The following is a 23,620-nucleotide window of genomic DNA, read 5'->3' as shown; positions in this document are numbered from 1 at the left end:
TATTACTTTGTTTAATGCCAACATTATTGTGAACAGTGTTTGCTTTACAAGGGAACTTTGGTTCACTATGGTTACTTCTAATGTTTAAGGGAAGTGTATTTATTTTGAACTTTTGAACAAAACTGAGTGGAATTACCTGTGCATTCAGTTCATACATTTTATAATATTATATATAAATAATATACTATAATGCATATTAAATTAGGGAGTCGCAGTGGTGCACTAGGTAGTGCTGTTGCCTCACAGCAAGAAAGCCGCTGGGTCGAGCCTCGGCTGGGTCAGTTGGCATTTCTGTGTGGAGTGTGCATGTTCTCCCTGCGTTCACGTGGGTTTTCTTCGGGTTTCCGGTTTCCCCCACAAGTCCAAAAACATGCGGTACAGGTGAATTGGGTAGGCTAAACAATTGTCCATAGTGTATATGTGTAAATAAGTGTGTATGAATGGTTTCCAGTGATGGGTTCAGCTGGAAGGGCATCCACTGCGTAAAACATATCCTGGATAAGTTGGCAGTTCATTCCGCTGTGGTGGCCCCTGATTGATTAAAGGAATGAATAAAATATTAAATTAATTTCTTATATTGGACACATTCCAGTCAATCAGAATCAATAATTTCAACAGACCATGGAACTTATTATTTAATGCAATAAACAGAAATTCCATATTTTTGTCATTAATATGATTATACAACTTTGATGTTCTTGATCTTAGAATTCACCGTTTGCTGTTGAAGCAGCTCTAAAAATGTTTAAACTATTTTCTTGTTCAATTTTTGATCACTATTTTTAGGTGAGAATTGGCCCCAATAATTCAATCACAGGTGAACAGTTTTCCCATTGAATTGGACTGACCCCAAAAAGGCCACAAAAGATCTACTAGTAGCCGTGTTTGGAAGCAACACTCTTGGTACACACTGCTACAATGGCAAATGTTCAAAGGCCTTCAGAGACAAAGCAGCTAAGCCACGGCTGGACTCCAAAAAGTCTGTGACATCATCGGTAAGTTTTTCTCCTAAAAAAATATTTTGGAAATATTGTCATATTTTAAGATATTTAAAATTGTATAATTACACTCAGGATTTGCTATCTACTTTAAAAACTTTGTCAGTGCTTGAGATTTAGCGTTAAAATAAATTTGTCAATTATTTATCAGAGTATTATTCACTTGGCAGATAGAAAAAAAATTATAAGAAATTTCAAATAAAATAAGTAAATAAATGGTATTAATTAAGTATTAATTATGATCAGACATTTATAAATTTTTAAATATTTAAATATGTGTGTTATGTGGAGTCAGGTTTAATTTTTGCTTTGCTAGATTTTAGTTTTGTTAAACAGTTTATAATCATCTCTTAAATCAAATATAAAGTAAACATTTTAAATGTACATTTTTAAATAACCCGTGGCTGGTTCGGGTACTGCTGAGTGCTGTGGCTGGGGGGTGTTTTGCTGTCAGATGGAGGTGTGTCTAAATATGTTTTGTTCGCTTTTCTCTGACAGGTTACATCAAAAATAAATATGTTGAAGCCAGCCAAATAAGGAAGGCCATCTCCCAAAAATGCACTGATGAGTGCAAAATGACAAAAAGACACCACAATTTTGTGTAATTTTTTTTAGAACTTTGTGTGTGAATATTTTTTATCTGTAAATATAAAATAAAAGTGAATTAAAAATGAACAATGCTGAAACAACAGGACATCATTTTGTTGCCCAATCAATATTATCAAAGGTTTGTGCACTAATGCTGTTGTCTAATATAGGTGGCACAATTATTAAGGTGTCAAATTGAGTTTTCAAAAGACAGTTACAGATACAAAAGAAAAGTCTACATTTAGGATTCCATAAAAATTTCATTAAAATCCTATATACTTGTCCTTTAAGTTGTATTAGAAAATCGAATGGATTCCTTTAGGTTTTAAGGTTCCAAAAACATATAGAAATTCTACATGGAATCCTATGCAGAAATCCTATTGGAATTTCTATCATGTTTTGGAAACTTTCCTAAGGAATTCCAATAGGATTTCTGTACAGGATTCCTTTTAGAATATCAGTCGGAATCTAATACAGAAATCCTATTGGAATCCTTTAGGAAAGGTTACAAAATATGATAGAAATTCTAATTGGAATCCTATAAAGAAATCCTACTGGAATCCTTAAGGATTTTTTGACAAGGGTTTGAGGTTTGTTTCCTGTTTTTCTGCTTGTAGATTGTTTGTAAAAAGTGCAGGAGCTTGACCAACATTCATTTTAAAAATCTTGAAAATGTTGATGTCTCAAAGGCACTTTATGGTGTTAATGACCCTAAAAACGTTTTTCAAAGTTGTCCTAAAAGTGTTAGATTAAAGGTTTTTATTAACTTCAAATACTGAATATCTGTGTCTGTGTGTGAGAGAGAGAGCAAGTGTGAAGTAGAAAACGAGGGAGAAAAATAGCAGTAAGTCATGACTGGAAGAGTGAGTGGCAAAAAAGCTAAACAAAAGAAAACGTATGACGTCATAAGGCTGCGCCATTCTTTCGCTGGATTCAACTGGACAAAGGTTTGTGTTTTAAAACTTTTACATAAATATAAACCGATTGATTAAAGTTTTAGGTTTTCATCCTATGCTTAATCATACACCTGCTGTTTACATTATTATTTGACACTTTATACAACGAAGTACTATTTTACTCACAGTAATGAGGGCTATTGTTTGAATAAGTTAACATATGTATATATATATATATATATATATATATATATATATATATATATATATATATATATATATATATATATATATATATATATATATATGACAAAATCTGTTTTGTGTCGTGCATTAGAATTTGCTTAAAAAAACTGGTTATCTCTGAGAAAGTATTGTTATTTTATATTATTGATGTGTTATTAGTTCAGAGAAGATAGCAAATTGTTGAATGCCATTTATAAAAAAAAATGTAAAAAAATTGACTACAGACTTTAATAAGATTTTATCAGACAATTATTTTAATTTGTATGATTTTATTTACTACTGTAAATATTGTTTGCTTGGTATTTATTTTGTGTTTGTGTCCTCTTTTATTATTGTAACTCCCTGAAGAAAGTCTTTTGGATACTGAACACATGACTGGTATTATCTTGTATTTTAAAATTATAGTCTTGGAAACATGCATTTTCTTTAACACTATTTAAGAAATTATAAGCGTTATAGCATTTGCTTACACAAGTGATTAGTGTGTTTACTATAGTAAACTATAGTCACCCTTAGTGTACATGTTTTGAAGTATTTGTAAATATTCCTATGGTCTTAATAAAATGCTGCAATGGACTTTGTATTTAAAATCTTTATTGCACAGCAGTTCAGCCATGGTTATTACAACTTGTTGGTTTTGTTTTAAACGTGGTAAAACATGGTTATGTGTAATAAAAGTATGTTAATCTATCTGTATGTTTGTGAAAAATTAATAAATCTTCAACTGTTATTGAGAGTGGTGTGTCGTGTTTATTATAAATAAGCAGCTGCTGCAGCTAGTGGTCCATAAGTATGAGCAAAACGCCTGAGAACAGCGCCTCCGCGGAGCGGCCGGTATTTCCGGTTGCGTCGTCCTAACATCGGCCGGACAGCGTTTCCGATCATTTGCCGACGTTGCGGCGACATTTTGCCAATTAGCAAACGCTCCCTGAGCGACATCGCACCGATGGAATTTTGAAAATCGGCACGACGTCGGCCAAACGTATGTGTGCTGTCTGGGACGCTGCTTTCTATAACTCGCCACACAAGAAGAAGAAGAAGAAGAAGAGGAGGAGGAGGCGGAGGATGTCCGGGTATGTGTTTGTTCTGTTTTCTTTGTGTCCAATGTTTATACTGCTTCAGGTAAAACCACCCTTGTAAAATGTTACTCCACAGGTGATTTGATAACCCTGCAGCTGTTTGACTCTTCTTTGCTCTGTTTAGAGTGTTTGTGACGGATGTTTTTCACTGAACTCATGACCTCAGAGACGAAAGTGAAAGTTTTAGTTGTTGTGTTGCCATTTTAAACAGACAGAATCCACAATTTACAACGCAGAACAGCTTTAAATCATTAATGTCTTGACAAAACCTGTAAGCTTTATGTGAATGTGTGTATGAAGTTATTATAATCAAACGGATGACGCTTTAGTTTACTCGTGATGAGCTTCTGGATTTGAGTGTCTCAGCTGCTGATCTATTCCTGCATTCAGCTGAATTATGATGGCTGATCAATGACTGGAGATCTGTGATTGTTCATCAGTTACTTCTAGAGTTTCTGCTGGAGATCAAACTCTTCAGATCCATCATGGAGGACACACACACACCTGAAGATCTGTACTTATCTACAGGATGCAGGTATTAGACCTACACTTGACATTTCACATGATTATTTTCTACAGGATATTATATTTACTCTCTGTTAGTTGTGTTTTTAATCTGTCAGAATATTTAACACACACAGCCAGAAAGATTTTATACATTATATATAAATTGTCATTAAATGCTGTTTAAACAGTGTTTTAATGATGAAATGTTGAGTAAATCTGGTGTGTTGATTCCAGTGTGTGCAGCACTGAACTTTAATCTTCTCTGTCTTAGTTCAGTTCATCAGAAGAGAGCAGAAGCAGAGCCCAGCTGTGTGTCTATGAAGAGTGACGCGTCTATGGATCCACCATTATATTTTAAGAGTGAAAACACAGAACCTGCTGTCAGGTAGATCATCTCTTTAATATCTGCAACTGATGAGTATTTTCATAATAAATGAATCAGGTAATTAGTGTTGTGGATCTGTTGGGTTTCAGATGTTAGATGTTGTATCTGAGCTCTGCAGGATAGTGCTTGAAGATCTCCACTTTACACTTCAGGCCACAATTGATGGTGTTAACAAACCAATCAGCGCTTTATTAATAGTTAGTGAGGTAGAAGGTGGGTTTAGGTTTTGGGTAGGGTTAGGGATCCACAATAAGATCATACTGTATGACTACTAATGAGCAGTTCATATGTTCACATTACACAGATAATAAGCCGGTAGTTAATAGTATGAATTGTGAGCTAAACTAAAGTGTTCCCGATCTCCTGCCATAAAGGGCTTTTCCTGCACACTTTCCCCTGCTGTTTCTGTGCTGTACTGATCAGCCATTCCTCTGATCTGAGTCTGTTTTCACTGAAGCGCAGTCATCATCATGTTGTGTTGGCCTCATAGATGCTGCTGATCAACACATTTGGTTTCTAGAATTGATATTTCTCGAGTTCTCCTGCTCATTCAGTCATGATAGATGATGGTAAATGAACTTGTCTTGCTGTCCTCAAAGTCTGGACTGGAGCTCTGCAGACAAACCCCTGATGAGTGACCTTCTAAAGACTGAGTGATGAGGAGGAGGATAAGGGGAGCTGCTGGAGGCGGGAATAACAGTCAGCTGACACAGTGCAGTTTATACTGCTGCTTATATAGTCATGTGATGATGATTGACACGCCTGAATGATTAAGCTCCTCCCACACCTACACTGTGGACTTCATTCAGTGATTTGATGATTAGTTTCAGCTCTAATCTGCTCTAATAGTGCTGCATTTCTGTTGGGTTTTCTCTACTAGAAATGAGCCTTGATTTGTGTTTGCTGATATTTTCCACATTCAGACAGTTTCTGTTCAAATATAAAGGAAATTAATTTAAGTGTTTTTGTAAATGAAGAATGATTAATATCAGGTTTGTGCAGTGTGTGCAGCGCTCAACTTTAATCTTCTCTGTTTTAGTTCAGTTCATCAGAAGAGAGCAGAAGCAGAGCCCAGCTGTGTGTCTATGAAGAGTGACGCGTCTATGACTGAACCAATAAAATTTAAGAGTGAAAACACACGACCTGCTGTCAGGTAGATCATCTCTACACACACATGATTACACTGCAGCATTTATATGATCCTGTGTTTCTAGTAGATCAGACATTATTACACTTTATTCTCACAGTCCATTCAAGACATTTTAGTGAAGTACTGAAGTAGTAATAAGTGACGAAAGTATTAATACTCAAACTGTTAGAGTTACTAGAGTGAGTTTACAGGCTTTTACAATAGTCAGCAAAGGATTTGTGATAAAAAGAAAGATTTTAGACAAGATGAATGAACAAGTTCTGTGAGGCAAACACACCACACAGGGTTCAAGGCTAAGGATTTTTTTCTAGTGGCCCAATCGGGCCAGTGGTTCAGAATTTTACTTGCCCTGCCGAAATGTTCACTGGCCCCACCCAAAAAAATAAGTTAATAGCTATTTCTTAGTGTCAAAAGCCAAACATAATTGTTTACACACACTTTGTTCAGCATAACTTTACTTTAAATGCAACTTACAATTTAAAAATGATTTATTTACAATTGATGAAACTAAACTTGGAAAAAAATCTACATGTATATTGTTAGCAAAAATGTGCACTTAAATTTTGACACCCACAGACATCGTCACCAAACATAAATCAGAGCGGTCAGACTTTCTCATACATGGCCTCATTTCAGTTGTCAAGTTTTGTAAAAATCTGTCTATTGAATTAATCAATCTATTACAAAATGTGGGCTAGAATTATGCATTATAGGCTTACATTATAGAGATAAATAATAGATGAAGCGGTGTAATGCCAAGAATTGCACCCCTGCCGTAAAGTGCACACCCTCTGAAATGTGCATATATTACCTTAAATTGATTTGAAAATAATAATAATAAAGTTATGACAACTAATGACAGTGACTGAGGTGAGCTCCATGAATGTAACCCTTACAGACGATATGTTTAATTAAATAAATCAATGAATAAATAAGTAGATTTAATTTAAATGCAACACTGATTAGATTAATTAAAGTGAATTGTTTAATGTGTGGTTTAGTTGAAAATGCCTAAGTTTAGAAACAGGCTCATTACATCAGTCTATAGTAATTATTATAGTAATCAGTCTATAGTCAATATTTAGTATTTTTCATTTATTTGTAAACCTACTTCTAAAATGAAGTCGGTTCTTGCTGATCTGGAACTGTTTCTGTATTACTGTAGTTTGGTTCTGGATTAAATCTGTGTATTGTGTCTCAGCTGGTTCAGAGAAAACACACATGGCTTTACTAGAGGATCTTTACACTCACACTCGTTGGTTCTTTGTGTTGTTGTTGTTGTTCCTGCAGTGTGGCTAGAGATGATCAGACTGGAGACCTGCAGCAGGATTCACTCCAACCAGAACATGATGAACTTCAGAGAGTCAAAGAGCAGCACAAAACCAGCATGAAGAACAAGTATGAGAGATTATTTGAGGGAATCAACCATGGAGAGACTCAAACCCTCCTGAACAGGATCTACACACAGCTCTACATCATAGAAGGAGAGAGTGAAGGAGTGAATGAAGAACATGAGGTTTTACAGATGGAGAAAAGAGCCAGAACAGAACCCTCACAACACACTCCAGTCTACTGCAATGACATCTTTAAAGCCTCAGCTGGAGCAGGACATGAGGAGAAGATGGAGAAGGAGAAAGCCCAGATCAAGACTGTTCTCACTAAAGGCATCGCTGGAATCGGGAAAACCGTCTCTGTGCAGAAGTTCATTCTGGACTGGGCCGAGGGAAAAGACAATCAGGATGTAGATTTCATGTTTGTGCTTCCATTTCGAGAGCTGAACTTGATCAGAGATCATCAGTACAGTCTTCACAGACTTCTGCTGGACTTTCATCCTGAACTTGAAGATCTGGAGCCCAAGATTTATGAGCAGTGTAGAGTTGTGTTCATCTTTGATGGTCTGGATGAAAGCAGAATCACACTCAACTTTTCAGATGAGGAGAAAGTTTGTGCTGTGACTGAATCTTCATCAGTGGCTGTGTTGATGTGGAGCCTCCTGAAAGGAGATCTGCTTCCCTCTGCTCTCATCTGGATCACCTCCAGACCAGCAGCAGCCCATCAGATCCCCTCCAGATACATCAAGCGTCTGACAGAAATTCAGGGATTCACTGAGCCTCAGAAGGAGGAATATTTCAGGAAGAGAATCAGCGGCGAGCATCAAGCCAGCAGAATCATCTCCCACATCAGAAGAGCAAGAAGCCTCCAGATCATGTGCCACATACCCGTCTTCTGCTGGATCTCCTCCACTGTGCTTCAGAAGCTCCTGGAAGAAGATGTGAGTGCAGAAATCCCTCAAACTCTGACTGAGATGTACATCCACTTCCTGCTGATTCAGATCAACATGAGGAAGCAGAAGTATGAAGAGAGAGATCCAGAGAAACTCCTGCAGTCCAACAGAGGAGTGATCCTCAAACTCGCTGAAGTGGCTTTCAGACAGCTGATGAAGGGCAATGTGATGTTCTATGAGGAGGACCTGATTGAGAGCGGCATAGACGTCACTGACGCCTCAGTGTATTCTGGGATCTGCACTGAGATCTTCAAGGAGGAATCTGTGATTCATCAGAGGAAAGTCTACAGCTTCATCCATCTCAGCTTTCAGGAGTTTCTGGCTGCTTTCTTTGTGTTTTACTGCCATTTAACAGAGAACAGAGAACCGCTGAGGGTGATTTATGACAGAGGATATTCAGATGATGAAGATGAGTCAGACAGTGATGAATCTGAATATTCAGATGATCAATATCTACAGGCCAGCTCTGAGAAGTCTCTGTATGATCTGCTCAGTTCAGCAGTATATAAAGCTGTCAGGAGCAGTAATGGTCATCTGGATCTGTTCCTGCGGTTCCTGCTGGGCGTCTCACTGGAGTCCAATCAGAGACTCTTCCAGGATCTGCTGACACACACAGAGGAGAGCTCAGAGAACATCAGGAGAATCACACAGTACATTAAAGACATGATCAAAAGAGATAAACGTCTCTCAGCTGAAAGATCCATCAATCTGTTCCTCTGTCTGCTGGAGGTGAAAGATCAGACTCTGGCCAAAGAGATTCAGGAGTTTGTGAAATCAGACAAACACTCAGAGGAGAAACTCTCTCCTGCTCACTGCTCAACAATCTCCTACATGATTGAGATGTCAGAGGAGCCGCTGGATGAGTTAGATTCTAATAAATTCAACACATCAGATGAGGGAAGACGGAGACTGACAGCAGCTGTGAGAAACTGCAGAAGAGCTCTGTAAGTATTCATTGATTGATCACAGAAGACACACATCAGTCTGCACTGAAGACTCAGATCAGTTTAGTGAATCACTGCCCTGCTTTAACAGAAAATCTTTAGCTGGCCATATCGTCCCCCTGTGAGATCGCTGATACACCATATCACTGCATGGGGACGCGGCGGCAGTGTTCTGTTTTATTATTTGCTCATTTATTTCATCATTTCTAAACATATTTAACAAACTTTTCTTGACTTTTTACTCACACAAACAACATTTGTACTTATTTAATAATCTACTTCATTTGCTTTACAGTTTATCCTGGAAAATAACTCAAATCCCTGTAAATCCCTGTGCTCCTCCAATTGAATAGGACATTTGTTGATGTGTATTTGCTCAAATCTAACACAGTGTTGCTCTTGGATTATTGTGTTTGTTTTCTGATTAGAGAAATAGTGTAATTTTAGACACAGTATTGCCGTCTCGCCGCAGACATGCCTCTAATATTACATTTACTGTAGGCCTAAACACTAAACTTTACACTGAGCTCAGTAAAATGCTCTCTGATTAGTTATTAATAATCTGTTCAATAACTCATTACAGTCACATGAATGGGGAAATACAGGTTTAGTTTATTTTAATGTAGTTTACATAAATCAATCAATAAAAAGAGCAGATTTAAATGAAATAATAGTCTTGTTCTGAAAATGCCCATGTGTCTGGAGTGTGTCAGCAATTCCTGCAATTCACTACAGTTTTGAGTGTGACTCCAAATCCAGTCCTCCATGGGTTAATACATTTGATTACATGTGTGATTTTGTTTTCAGCACATTCAACTGTGTAAAGAACAAAGTATTTAATAAGAATATTTCAGTCATTCAGATCTAGGATGTGTTATTTTAGTGTTCCCTTTATTGTTTGAGCAGTATATATATATATATATATATATATATATATATATATATATATATATATATATATATTAGCGCTGTCAAAATTAATGTGTTAACGCATGCGATTAATTTGAAATAATTAACGCGTTTAAAAAATTAACGCAATTAACGCTTTTTTTTACATTTATTTTTTCCTGTTGTGGCCAGGGGCAGAGCCGGCAATTTCCTGCTGTTTCGACATACTTTTTGGGCCGGGCTGATCATCTGCTTATGATCTGATCGGCCCATAAAACACTTAGCAGACTGTCATGTTTTTCTGCCAGTTTTTATTATGTTCATTATTTATTAGGCTCCCTTAAAACACACAGGCACCCACATTTCCAGTGTGGATTATAATTTTATTTTAATAATAAATAAATTTAAAAAAGTATTTTTTTTAATTTATCAACTATCGTTATTTCCTATATATGGCTTTTGTGGTTTTATAGAATGGGAGTTGGTAAACCTATTCAAGGGCATGCACAGATTTTCAATACTTTATTAATATTATTATTATAATTTTCCATATCTGCAATTCCTGTATTTTGGCTTTTTATTTGCAGTCCAATTAGAATCCAACTTGGAAATCAATGTTTTCTTTATTGGCATTGATTGTTTTGAAATTCTAATGTCATTAACATGCCTGTGTTTTAATTTCTGTAATAAATATGGCTGTCAAGCCAGGATCTTGATGGTTTATTGTGGGTATGTTGTTTACATGAAGAAATCTGTGTTACAAGTTAAACAAAATTCTAATAATGAATTATATTTTGAATTTAAACAGTATTTGTCTTGCGTTTACATTAATTTTGCACTCGAATAGCCAAAATTACAAGTTTCAGTCTTTTAAATGCGATTAATCGCGATTAATTTTTTTTAAAAGTGCGATTAATTAGTTAATTTTTTTTAATCGATTGACAGCACTAATATATATATATATATATATATATATATATATATATATATATATATATATATATATATATATATATATATATATATATATATATATATATATATAGTTTATTATCAGTGTTACTTTTATCACTGTAGCCTGGACTCATGAACACTCAACACTGCTCATTTCTTACTGCTGATTTTGTTGCTGTTTGTCCTCTACACAGGCTACAGTGCTGTAATCTTACTGTTCAGTGTTGTGAGAGTTTGTCTTCAGCTCTACAATCCTCAAACTGTGTGCTGAGAGAGCTGGACCTGAGTAACAATGACCTGCAGGATTCAGGAGTGAAGCTTCTCTCTGATGGACTGAAGAGTCAACACTGTAAACTGGACACACTGAGGTAAATGATTCTCCACTCAACAACATTAAAAGTGTTTTGATTAAGATGGAAATGCCCAGATATGTTTAAGAGCATTAGTGGAGAAACTGCAAAATGCTGCTTCTCAAATGAAAGTCGCTCTTTTTCTTAAACAGTTCAGGAAATCAGTGTATTTTAATGATTATTTTAATTAATTACCTCTAAAATCTGTTATTCTTACTTTATTTTTTATATGATCATATTTATAGTTTATCTTTTAATTGGTTTATTGGAAAGATATATTTAGGAATTTGTCAGATGTTTTGGTCATTCTGACAAAAAATAAAAAATAAACTGAAACAAGAGAAGCAACGTTGATGAGGTCTGAGGAGGTTTCTGGACGCTGTAGCAGTTTTGACAGGCTCTAATCATTTGCATTTTGCAGGTTCATAAATATATAAAGTCTCGTGGTCCTCTAATCTGAACTCAAATTTAGCATTTTTTTACATTAAACATGTTCAAGAATATATTAAATGATATTTAATATTCAGTTTTATTAAATAACAATAGTCAATAATTTGAATTGACACAAATTCCAATAGTTTTGTCATATTATTTACCTTATAGTTTGTTTTTACATCAGATGAATGACTAAAATCACTCTGTTAATGTAATCTGTGTTCTTCTTTCTCAGACTGGCCATGTGTAAACTCACCGTTCGGAGCTGTGAGAGTTTGTCTTCAGCTCTACAATCCTCAAACTGTGTGCTGAGAGAGCTGGACCTGAGTAACAATGACCTGCAGGATTCAGGAGTGAAGCTTCTCTCTGATGGACTGAAGAGTCAACACTGTAAACTGAAGACACTGAGGTAAATGATTCTCCACTCAACAGATACAGTTATATTGGGTTATCAAATGTGGAGCCCCGTTCAGTGGATTAGCGAAAGAAGAAACAAAACATTTACAGTGATGTGATTTCAATCATAACTATACTAATGCAAGTGTATAAAATATATTTAAAAGCATCACTGAGTATATTACAAAATGTTGCACTTTCAGAGTTTCTCTTTTTCTTATATACCCAAATATGACTTAAAGTTAATAGAATCAGTTTATTTTAAAGGGGTGATCCAGAATGTAATTTTAAGGCTTGGTTGTGTTTATAATGTGCAAAGCAATGTGTGCTCATGTTTCAATTGAAGGATATCATATTATTTTTTCATATATCTCACTTTGATTATACTCAGCAAACATGAAAACGACTGTCATATTTCCTAGTTCCTCTGAAAGGCCCGCCCTCAAGTGACTCTGATTGGTCTTGTGTCATAATGTGCTGTGATTCGTGGATTGGCTCCACGTCATGCCCGTACAAGCACGCGCGTTTTGTGTAAACAGTCAGTCAATCTCATGCTCCCTCTCTAAAATAACATCTGACAAGAGTCTGTAACGAGTAAAAATGGGGGGGCTCCTTTAAGAGAGTGTGTGTGTGCGCGCCATTGTGTGTGTTTATGTGTGTGCGTGTGTATATGTGTGTGTATGGAACAAAATCAATGGCAAAAGTCTTGAATTAAAAAGCTTGTTGAATAGCACAAACTGAAAAAAATAATACACCGTATTAACAAGTTCTTGCATTTTAATGACTTGAATTCCAGGGTTTGTATTTTTAGGTCCTGAAATTTAACATATCTGTTTATTTAAGCTGTGAAAATTTCAACGAAAAATATTTCAAACACGTTTTCATACTTAAAAATTCAATAATTCATATTCAATTTTCAGATTTCACTTACAAAATATTCAATACCCTTTAAAAATTCGATGTATAATATTCAAAAGGTAATTTTCAGTTAATTTTATTTCAGTTCAAATATTCGCTTCCATAAATTCAGTGGATCAAATTCGACTGTTAAAATTCAACATTACATCCGGGAACTGCAGGAGAAGCAATAGATTGCAGATTGAAGATCGCCAGCTGCTCTAGCTTTTACCAGCAGGTGGAGATGGAATAATGTAAGATTTTTAACCCAGTAAACAGGCGAGAAAAGGCTAATAAAGGAACAAAAGTAGTATTTAATATTAATATCAATGCCTTGGACATTATAAATGATAAAAAGTATGAGTAAAATGAGTAAATGAGGTTTTAGTCATCTATGTTTGCCCTTATGTAACGGAAGCCAGCTGGTGATCGCATAAACCAGGGACAGACGTTCTGCAATCTGTAGCATCCTTGGAGCATTTGTCTCCCATGCCGGTATCACAAGCTCGCTCCCTGCTCGGACCGGTGCTGTTACACATAAACCATCTTTGGATGAATATGATGTTACACATTCTCTATCTTTATTAATTCTTCTTCCATAGACGTGAAGTATTATTTTGACAGCTAAGGAATACAAACGTAAGAGAAACAGGAGAGGAAATCTTATAATAATACAAAATAGATAAACATTGCCGAAGAACAATTAAGAACAAAGATATTCAAAAGCAGAGAGATTTTATGAGAATGTCACACAAAACAGTTACTTGGAACTGTTAAACAGAGAGTTCAGGTATGATTTAAGGTTGGGTATGGATGGGGCGTGTAATTTAAAATAATTTAACATAACAAGCGAATGCATTAAAGGAGCGTCTTCAGTTATTATTTAACCGCAGCTATGTCAGGATTGGGATAGGTTATATATTTTCATTATTTAAATTATTATTATGATTGTTAATATTATTATTTTATGACATTTATTTGGGCTATTGCACTTAAATAAGTCATCTGTGATTCTAAATTAATATTTCTATTTATCCTTTTTAGCTATCACTTTGCTATCGTCTTTCTCTTCTTTTTTTTCTAGTTTTTGGGGTTCTGCCATGGTTAAACGCTTGCAAAATGTCTTTAGTTTTGTCCAGATTAATTGTTTTTCCTCTAAAATCGAGACTAAGCAGAAGGAAAATGAATGTTTTGATGAATGAATGAAATGATTAGCGTTTTCATACCTGTGCTGTGTGGCTTGCACACGACAAAGTCGAATGAGTGGCCGCGAGCTCCGGAGGCCGGTCAGAGCCAGCGCCGCATATCAAACTGGTTAAGAGATACTGGATGGCTGCCAATATATGATGGGAATTCTTCCGAAGTTTCAGACGATATCTGGGCTTGTGCATAATAATGTAAAGTGAAAGTGAAAGTCGTGACATTTGGCCAAGCATAAGAATATAGCCTACAAGAGTGTATCGATTATTATATTAATCATGACATATGTCATGCTTGGGCTTATATGAATAACACCTCACTGTTTACCATGTTTTCCAAGTGGAGCTGAAGTCGGCGCAAAATGTTGCTTGTATAATTGTAAAAAGAGTGATGAATATTAATGGCTTTCTTATATCTGTCATTTCTGATAATATAATTGATTTAACTAGTGTAAGCTTATGAGTATCCAACACTCATTTAGCAAAAATGCATCGAGAATCCTAAACCAATAACTTTGTCAAGCAAAAATTATGATTTTATAGGCTACTGATTTTTTTTGAAAACAAGAAAAAAGAAACTATTAGCTACCCTAGCAATTGTTTATTTAAATATGATCATCTCAAAATATAAAACAAAAACATAATGGTTTGACTTTGTAAAACCATAAAACAGACTTGCAGAAAAGAGTTAATAGAATAAATGAGCAAATACATTCTCTCCAGTAGATGGCGATTAAAGCTCAGTAATAACCCCATGATGATGAACACTGAGATTTTTGCAGGAACCACTCAACCACGTATGTTAAAGCTGAAGTGACAACTATATTAAATTCAAACCAGTTTAGTTAAGTTTAGATGTGTAATTGCTAATTACATTGCTAATCATAAAATACAACCGGTCGCTGAAAAGTTATTAGACTACAATAAAAACTGTTCAAAGAAGGAATTTCTTTTTTTATACTGAAAACAAATTAAAGTCAGTTATGATAGCCCTATTATCAAACCACAGGCGACTCATTTGATTACTTATAATTGGCTGCGACATTGCCACTTTTGCGTTATTACCTTTTTCTCGCCTATAGGCTACATACCAATAAAACAATAATCTGGACAAACTAAAGATATTTTGCAAACGTTTACCCGTGGCAGAACCCCAAAAACTAAAAAAAAGAAGAGAAAGACAGGCATGACTTATTGAAGTAACTGTTTTGTTACTTTTGGTTTTTGTTTAACTGTTGGTTTTGAATATCTTTGTTCTTAATTGTTCTTTGGCTTCCGTTACATAAGGGCAAAAATAGATGACTAAAACCTCATTTACTCATTTTACAAGAACTTGTTAATACGGTGTAATATTTTTTTTTTCAGTTTGTGCTATTCAACAAGCTTTTTAATTCAAGACTATTGGCATTGATTTTGTTCCATATGTGTGCGTGTGTATTCTATGAACTATCTGTAACATGAGAAGCGCATGTGCGCGGGAGCAATGTTTTTTTTTTTCTCTGATGCTCGGATTAAGTTATTTTCTATAGTGACGCTGTTGACATAAGAATAAAGCACAAGATGTGGGATGCGACCTGTGTGAACCTTGTTTGATTTTTTTTTTGCTGCTACATGAGTTACACGACGAGATCAACGTGTTACACAAAATCTTTCATGTGTATTCAGAATATGCCTGAATATTGCGAGTTCATTATCTGAGATGTAAAACGCATGGAAAAGCTGCCTATATAGAGAAAAAATGCAGTTGCGTGCACACACAGAGAGACACGAACGTCCTGGTGAAGTGTGTGTGTGTGTGTATGTGTGCTTACAGCGGTTTGACTGATAAATATGAATTTTTAGCTAAATCGTTAGGTTTATACAATAAGGTTTGATCTACAAGCTAAAGTTTGTGACTGTCAGGGCTGTAGTATTCGAGTCCAGAATCAAGACGTTTCTTTCTATAGTCTAGGACTCGCTAATATTCAGACATGAACTTGGTCCAGCAATAGTCATTGGTTGAGTGTGTTTGTCTGGAAAACAGGCAACATCACTGTTAAATCCACTGTGAGTCTGGAATGGGCACTGACACTCTCGTGTGATACGCTTGTCTGCGGCTGCGTCTTATTGCTCCTCCTCCATATGAGTGCCCTGTTCAAGTGCACATCAGTCACTGTCACTCAGACACATGTGGGACACCGCTCTATTTCTTAAGACTCCTGGCTGCTAAAGCTAAACTAATAGAGCTGTTGTTTAGCTGAGAGCTAGCTAACGTTAACTGCTAGCATATTCCACCCTAAACATAAGAGTTAACATTCGCATTGGTTAGAAAGCATTAAAAGTGATATAATATAATGTATCTGCACATTTAGGGAGCATCTTTTAAGTCTGGACACCTGATTAGGGCTGGGCGATGTGGATTTGATTAGATCAGGTTAGATTAGATTAGATAATCCACATTATTGGGGAAAGATAATCTAGTGAAGTGATCAAGTAAATGTCGGCCCAGTCTGTAAGTGTAATTAGTCTAGTAATAACACGACACTTTCCTTTAGATTGTAGATGAATGCATATGCTAAAGCTTTATTTCATGTGTCAGTCGCTCCATCTCACCCACAGGAACAGGCTGACAGACATCTAGAATGACTTTAACACACAAATAAACCAAACAAACCTCCAGACATGTGAAGGAGAGATCAGGCCTTTTGCTCATGAGTATATCTGAGGTTTAGACCCCCTCACACGCTTTGGAGAGGAATGTGTGAGTGAAAGTGAAAGCGGATGGCCAATCATGAGCTGCGGCCTCAACACATTACACACATATTAGTCTGAGCACTGGCTAGACAGTATCTATAGGCTGTATACCATTTGCTTGTCCACAGTTTTAGTAGTTAATAAATGCGTCTTGATGATGCTGTGATGTAGGGCTGGACGAGAGTGTGAAGCTGCATTGAGTTTGTGCTGGCCATCCTCCAAGATAAGCAGCTCAGAATCGGTCTGTTGCTCTGTCCCGCCTGGGTGTTTTGGTCATTCAGAGGAGTTCACCAGTGTTTCTTTCTTCTCCAAGTATTCCGTGTATAGTATTCCAAGTATATCGTGTGTGTGTGTGTGTGTGTGTGTGTGTGTGTGTGTGTGTGTGTGTGTGTGTGTGTGTGTGTGTGTGTGTGTGTGTGTGTGTGTGTGTGTGTGTGTGTGTGTGTGTGTGTGTGCAGGCCGGCAGTGGCGTGTGGGCATGTCTCATGACAGATGTAAGGGAAGAGATGAGATTATCAGACATCAAGATATCTTTAAAGTCGATTATTAATAAATATTGTCTGACATCACCCAGCCTACACCTGATTACACATTTCAGACCTCTGCAACATTTGAGTAAATGTCTTACAGTCATACAACCAGCTTTAATCCTGCATCTTGGTGTCGATCATCAACAAATCACACTTATAATGTTTTAAAATCAACTATTAAACCACATTAAGATGAAACATTATTTGTGTGTGTGTGTTTGCTGATGCGAGGGCTCGATCAATAAGGAGAGCTAATCAGGATGTGTGTGTTCATCACTGCTGTTGACATGAGCAGAAACAGCAGTCAGCATCTTCACAACACAAAGAGATGTGTGATTGTCCAACTGTGTGATGTGGACTATTGCTGTGTTTGTAGATTGTCTGGCTGTATGGTGACAGAGGAAGGCTGTGGTTTTCTGTCTTCAGCTCTGACTTCAAACCCCTCACACCTGAGAGAGCTGGATCTGAGCTACAATCATCCAGGAGATTCAGGAGTCAAGCTGCTCTCTGAACAACTGGAGGATCCAAACTACACACTGGACAAACTCAAGTATGTGGAGCAGCACTGGCCTTGTGCTTTTACACTGAATGGCTTTAAAAAGACACTAGAAAGCTCTTTTGTGATCAGCTTCAGTTTTCTGTGAGGGTTATGGGGTAAGGACAGACAGAAGATACAGCTTGTAGAGTATTACAGTCATGTCTATGAAGAGCAAATCATTGAGTGTGAAATGAATCTCCTCTGTAAATGTTGGAGTGTATTGGCTCAGTTACAGTGACATTAAGCGGGACACACTGTACAGTTTCAGCATTTGAGCTGAGCAGAGAAACTTCTTCCTCCATTTCTGCTGAAGAATCCTACAATATCAGGTCAGGAATAGGGTTGGGGATTGAAGATGGATTCAGATTCTGGAATCAGACACTTGGATTAATGTTCAGACTCTTGTTCTAAAATCAACATCTGGATTCCTCTTCTCTGTGCACACATGTGTATTTTTCACTTGCTAATCTGTCAGGAACTTGGGCGCTGGCGAGCAGCTTTAATAATCTGAACATAGTTTAGAGATGGACTGCAACATGTGCTCAAAGGCTGCATGTGCTGAAGAACGATGGCAAAGCTAAGTGTGATCACTGTAATAAATGAATGTTGCAGCAGGGTGTCTCCATCAACATGAGCAGTATCTGCGCTCGCTTCACCAACAGCAGAGGAAAAGAACGCACTGTGTTACATTCATTGTGCATCCCGGCTCAACCAACAAGTGTTGTGTGTTTTAGCTGAAGAGTTTGGAGCGTGTAGCTGAGCAGCTCAGTGCTAGCTTTAGCTTATTAGCTGAGGGGGAAACTAAACAGCTCATTCTCTCCATCTGTGTGTGTTTACAGTCTGGATCATGGAGGACACACGAGGATTACAGCAGGACTGCACAAATGTAGGACTACACACACACACACACACTCACATGCACACGCACTCACAAACATACACACATGCACACACTCATTCTCTCTCTCTTACACACACAGACAGACATTCAAATAGCTATGAACACATGCGCTCACACACACACACACACACACACTCTCTCTCTCTCTCACACACACACGCACACACACACATGTACGCACAACTTTCTCTCTCACACACACACATGCACACATTCACTCACATACGCACACACACACACACACTCTCTCTCTCACACACGCACTCATACACACACACATTCTCTCTCTCACACACAGACACACACATAAACAGCTATGAACACACACACACAGTCCATCTCTCTCTCTCACACACACACACGCAAACAGTCTATCTCTCTCTCTCTCACACACACAAACAGTCTATCTCTCACACACACACAGACACACACACTCTCTCTCTCTCTCTCACACACACACTCACACACAGACACATGCACAAAAAGCAGTGAACATATGCATGCGCACACACAATCTAACACCCACACACACACTCTCTTTCTCTCTCACACACACACACACACACACACACACAGCTGTGGTTATAAATGTGTGTGTTCTTGTGTTCAGATGTCCGTTCTCTTACTCTGGATCCAAACACAGCACACACTCAACTCATTCTGTCTGAGGAGAACAGAAAGGTGAAGAGTGTGTGGGAGAATCAGCCGTATCCTGATCATCCATACAGATTTGATTATTGGCCTCAGGTGTTGTGCAGAGAGAGTGTGTGTGGACGCTGTTACTGGGAGATTGACTGGAGTGGAGATGATGGTGTGTGTATATCAGTGTCATATAAGAGCATCAGGAGGAAGGGAAGAGGTGCTGAGTCTTGGTTCGGATTTAATGCTCAGTCCTGGAGTTTGTTCTGCTCTTCCTCCAGTTCCTCATTCAGACACAATGACACACGCACTGATCTCCCAGTGAAGCGGCTCAGCAGGAGAATAGGAGTGTTTGTGGATCACAGTGCAGGAACTCTGATCTTCTACAACATCTATAGAGACACAATGAGCCTCATCCACTCAGTCCAGACCACATTCACTGAGCCGCTCTGCCCTGGGTTTACTGTTTATTCTGGATCATCAGTGAAACTGAGCTGAAGACTGACGAGAGATTTACCCAGAATCCTCTGCAGGAGCAGTCAGCAGCAGTGTGTGTGTGTGTGTCTGAATGAGAGAGAGTGTTTGTGTGTATCTGTGTGTGTGCAAGTGCGAGTCTGTGTTTGTGTCTATGGCCCCGTTTACACTAGTGCGTTTTAGTTTTAAAACGGCGTTTTAGAATGAAAACGATCCGCGTCCACACTCGCGTTTCACCCAGCGTTTCTGAACTGCTCTCCGTCCACACCAAAACGCTGAAAACGCACATCACGTGACCACACACACACTCTCAGGCAAGCGCTGTAGCCAATCTACCCAGATGAGAGCTGTGCTAGTCGGACTTCTCATCAAGCATCTCCCGCTGGATCTAACCTCACTATATTTATTAAACGGAATATTTCTTTCATCTTGTTGTCTTTATTTAACGACATATTCATTGGACATTGGAATCTATTACTTGTTCTCAGGTAACGTGTTTTGGCTAAGCGCAAAGATAAGTTAATGATTAATGTAAGCACGTACATTCTGTATATTGACTGATCGCTTGCCTTTATTTCCTATAATGTATAAACTTATTGTATGTTATACTTTTATAATGGCCATTATCGATTAAAACTGATATTCAGCAAAGAGAGGCTGTTTCGTATTTTCAATGAAATTGAAAGGAGGCAGTTGTTATCGGCTCCGTTTTGTTATAAATATCCACACAGTGAAGATGACGCTCATATATGCAGCAAGACGCCTCAACATTTTTGCTGTTTGTTTAGTTAATATTAAAATGAAAATAGGCAGTTCCTTATATCATGTTTACATTTTATTGTTGAGAAAGTAAAACAACGTAGCCAGGGTGATGTGAATGAAGTTATAAAGTACACTGTTCCCTTTGAAGATTTACCCGTGTCCTCGGTATAGTCTGTTTTCCATATCAAACTGAGAAGAAGAGACTGCAGCCATGATCAAACTTGCGAAGTTTTAACTTACACGGAGAAGATGCAGGACTGAACTGTGCGTGTTAGGCTACTTAATATTCAGGAAAAGCCCCAATCAGAGAGGCGAACGTCAGCAGCCCCGCCTCCGTTTTCAAATGTCTCCGTTTTCCATCATCCACACTGAGACGGAGCAGCTGCGTTTCAGAATGAAAACGGCCTCTCCAGCATTTTCGAAACGCTCCGTTTTCGGCGCTCGAGAACTCCGGCGTAGTGTGGACGGATGGCGTAACCGTAGCAAAACTTATGCGTTTTCAAACTAAAACGCATTAGTGTAAACGGGGCCTATGTGTGTGTGCGTGACAGAGAGTGTGTCCACATGCATGTGTGTGTGTGTGAGAGAGAGCCTGTGTTCGTTTGTGTCTGTGTGTCTGTGTGTGCGTGTGCGTGTGTCTCAGTCTTCATTAGTGTCATCATTGATGTTGATGAAGTGTCCTCCAGGATGCTGCTGTGTTCAGATCAGCTCATTCTTGTCTACAGATTGATCTTCTTCATTGTTTCTCTGTTGTTTGAGCACAAATAATAAAAGTCAATGTCAAATCCACTGCTGATATTAGAATGTGATGATGAACATGGAAATGTCTGAATCCTGTCTGAATCTCTGTCAAATCTTGAATCAACTGTTGAGAAATCCAGCAGCTCAATGAATAAAGGAGAAATGAAGTGTGACATTTGTTTCTGCTCTTCTGATCTTCTTCTTCTTCATGATTTGACTTGAACTGAACAATAGAAACACATTTATTCCAGTATTTATTGATCTTTTCATGTTAGTTGATGACAATAAAGTTGTTCTCTGTTAGTTCTTGTTGACTCTCAGTGCATTAACTGATGTTCACAAGCACAACTGTGGATTAATAATGCTTAATAAAGCAAAGAACTCAAGCTCAGTAATGTCTGTGTCCAGTAATAAGCCTGTAACTCTTGACTAGATGAGGAGTTTTCAGTGTTGTGTGGCAGGAGGGAATATGGGGGGGGGAAAAGAGTAGGGATTGTCAATTTATCCACAAAGCAAATCCAACTACGCCACCTGAGAGGTTTTCTCCCAGGAAATAGAAATTGGCTTAAACCTTACTCTTAGGCCACACAGGTTCAGTTCTCATATGGATAGGCAAGAGACGTGGGTATAGTATAAAAGTACAAAATTTATTTTCAGAATTTGTGGCAGATTAAAATAGTCACATAACATTCTCTGAACATTTTGCCAGCACCTCCCTCCAACACAACTGCAGTAAAATAAAAAAAAGAAAACAAATTTATAGAAGACAACAACAACAACGTTATTACAAAGTAAATATGAAAATGAAATTAACCGGGGAAATAAATTGAATAAACTAACTTACAGGGCTGAGGTCACACATGGGAGGGGGAATCACCAGTGCTCCGTTGTGTTCAAAAAGCACACTTCCACACACACACACACACACCACACTAGATCCACACACTCCACACTTCCCTAACCGTCCACAGCAAGAATGTCAAGTGCAGTGACACCACCACCACCTCAAGATCCTGCACCCATGGGACCTCAGTTCCTGCAAGGAAAATCAAAATCAATATACGGGATAAATTATACAAGAGTAAAACAAACAACAAACCAAACACAAGAAAAGAAAAACCAAATACAGCTTCTGTAGTTTCGCTATAGAAAAGCAAGATTCACACAGAACACAAAACTCACTCTTTTGCACACCGAATCACACAACCAAACAGAACAAAAATCACAAATTATATAACAGTAGCAATAGGAGATAGTAGTAGCAGGTCGTAGTAACAACAGCAGTAAATAGAGCACGTAACAGTTAGTAGTAGCAGTTAGCAGTAACTGCAACAGTAAAGTAGCAGCAAGCAGATAGTAGTAGCGGATAGCAGTAGCAGCTACTATTTAACTCACAGTAATGAGGTCTATTGTTTGAATAAAGATAAGATAAACTTTTTGTCCCCGAGAGAAAATTTGTCTTGGGCAAAAAAATGCTACACGTTGCTGTAAGCAGACAATAAAGTAAATAAAACAAACAACAATTAAGAACAAACTCAAATAAAGTTACAGGGATGTAACAGTGTGTAATAAGTGTTTTAATGAAGGTTTACTTTATTAAATAGTATAATGTCATTCCATTCTAAGTATACATCACTATAAGAAATGGAGTACTAGTTTTAATCAGGTCATTTGTGGCTTTTGTTTCTCGCTCTGACTTACCTGATTTCTTTTTGTTAATTTCTTTCATACAAAGAGACTGTTGAAGCAAGTGTTGAAGAGAAGTTACTTTATTTCTGTTCATTGTTTTATTTATTTTAAACGGAACATTTTTATTGTTTTGTTCATTTTAAGCAGGACAAAGTGTCCAAACGCAGAGAAAAATTCTGCTAAAGCGACTGATCTCCACACTGTTATAAAGATGGCGTTTATTAAAGAGGAGAGTGAAGATGTGAAGATTGAAGAAACAATTACAGTCAAACAGGAAGATCCACAGGAACAAACAGGTTAGTTTTCATTCTCAAAGACCAACTCAGTCATTTAATCCTCATTAAGATATATTATAATAATAAGAATACTAAATTAAATCCATCTTGCAGCTCTGAGTGTGCTGCCTAGTTCTCCTAA

At 37.4% G+C, this 23,620-nt stretch overlaps 1 protein-coding gene across 4 annotated transcripts; it reads left to right on the top strand.

Moving 5' to 3' along the window:
- Window positions 1-3,544: 3,544 nt before the first annotated feature.
- LOC101885455 (NLR family CARD domain-containing protein 3) lies at window positions 3,545-21,905 on the top strand. 4 transcript variants are annotated; one of them, NM_001444855.1, is made up of 10 exons: window positions 3,545-3,801; window positions 4,248-4,342; window positions 4,586-4,699; window positions 5,739-5,852; window positions 7,140-9,077; window positions 11,114-11,287; window positions 11,940-12,113; window positions 17,836-18,009; window positions 18,837-18,883; window positions 19,509-21,817. In NM_001444855.1, the coding sequence occupies exons 2-10, from the start codon at window positions 4,293-4,295 to the stop codon at window positions 20,033-20,035; spliced, it is 3,312 nt and encodes a 1,103-aa protein (NP_001431784.1). In that variant the 5' UTR covers window positions 3,545-3,801; window positions 4,248-4,292; the 3' UTR covers window positions 20,036-21,817. The 4 variants fall into 4 exon arrangements, with proteins under 4 accessions (NP_001431784.1, XP_088505772.1, XP_088505770.1 ...); XM_088649646.1 differs by lacking the exon at window positions 5,739-5,852 and having other exon boundaries at window positions 3,751-3,801; window positions 19,509-21,905; XM_088649644.1 differs by having other exon boundaries at window positions 3,751-4,342; window positions 19,509-21,905.
- The last annotated feature ends 1,715 nt before the right edge of the window (window positions 21,906-23,620 follow it).

This window comes from Danio rerio, chromosome 4 (genome assembly GCF_052040795.2).
Source record: "Danio rerio strain M-AB ecotype USA chromosome 4, GRCz13ab, whole genome shotgun sequence".
In the NCBI taxonomy this organism is placed as follows: domain Eukaryota; kingdom Metazoa; phylum Chordata; class Actinopteri; order Cypriniformes; family Danionidae; genus Danio; species Danio rerio.
The sequence above is the reverse complement of the archived record's forward strand: the minus strand, read 5'-3'. Positions and strand labels throughout refer to the sequence as shown.

What these genes read in the sequence shown, in the direction of transcription:
- LOC101885455 (XM_088649644.1), top strand. Translation starts at nt 4,293, where the DNA reads ATGGAGGACACACACACACCTGAAGATCTGTACTTATCTACAGGATGC. An exon ending in TACTTATCTACAGGATGCAG is followed by an intron (nt 4,343 to 4,585) that starts GTATTAGACCTA and finishes TCTCTGTCTTAG; the next exon opens with TTCAGTTCATCAGAAGAGAG. An exon ending in AACACACGACCTGCTGTCAG is followed by an intron (nt 5,853 to 7,139) that starts GTAGATCATCTC and finishes TTGTTCCTGCAG; the next exon opens with TGTGGCTAGAGATGATCAGA.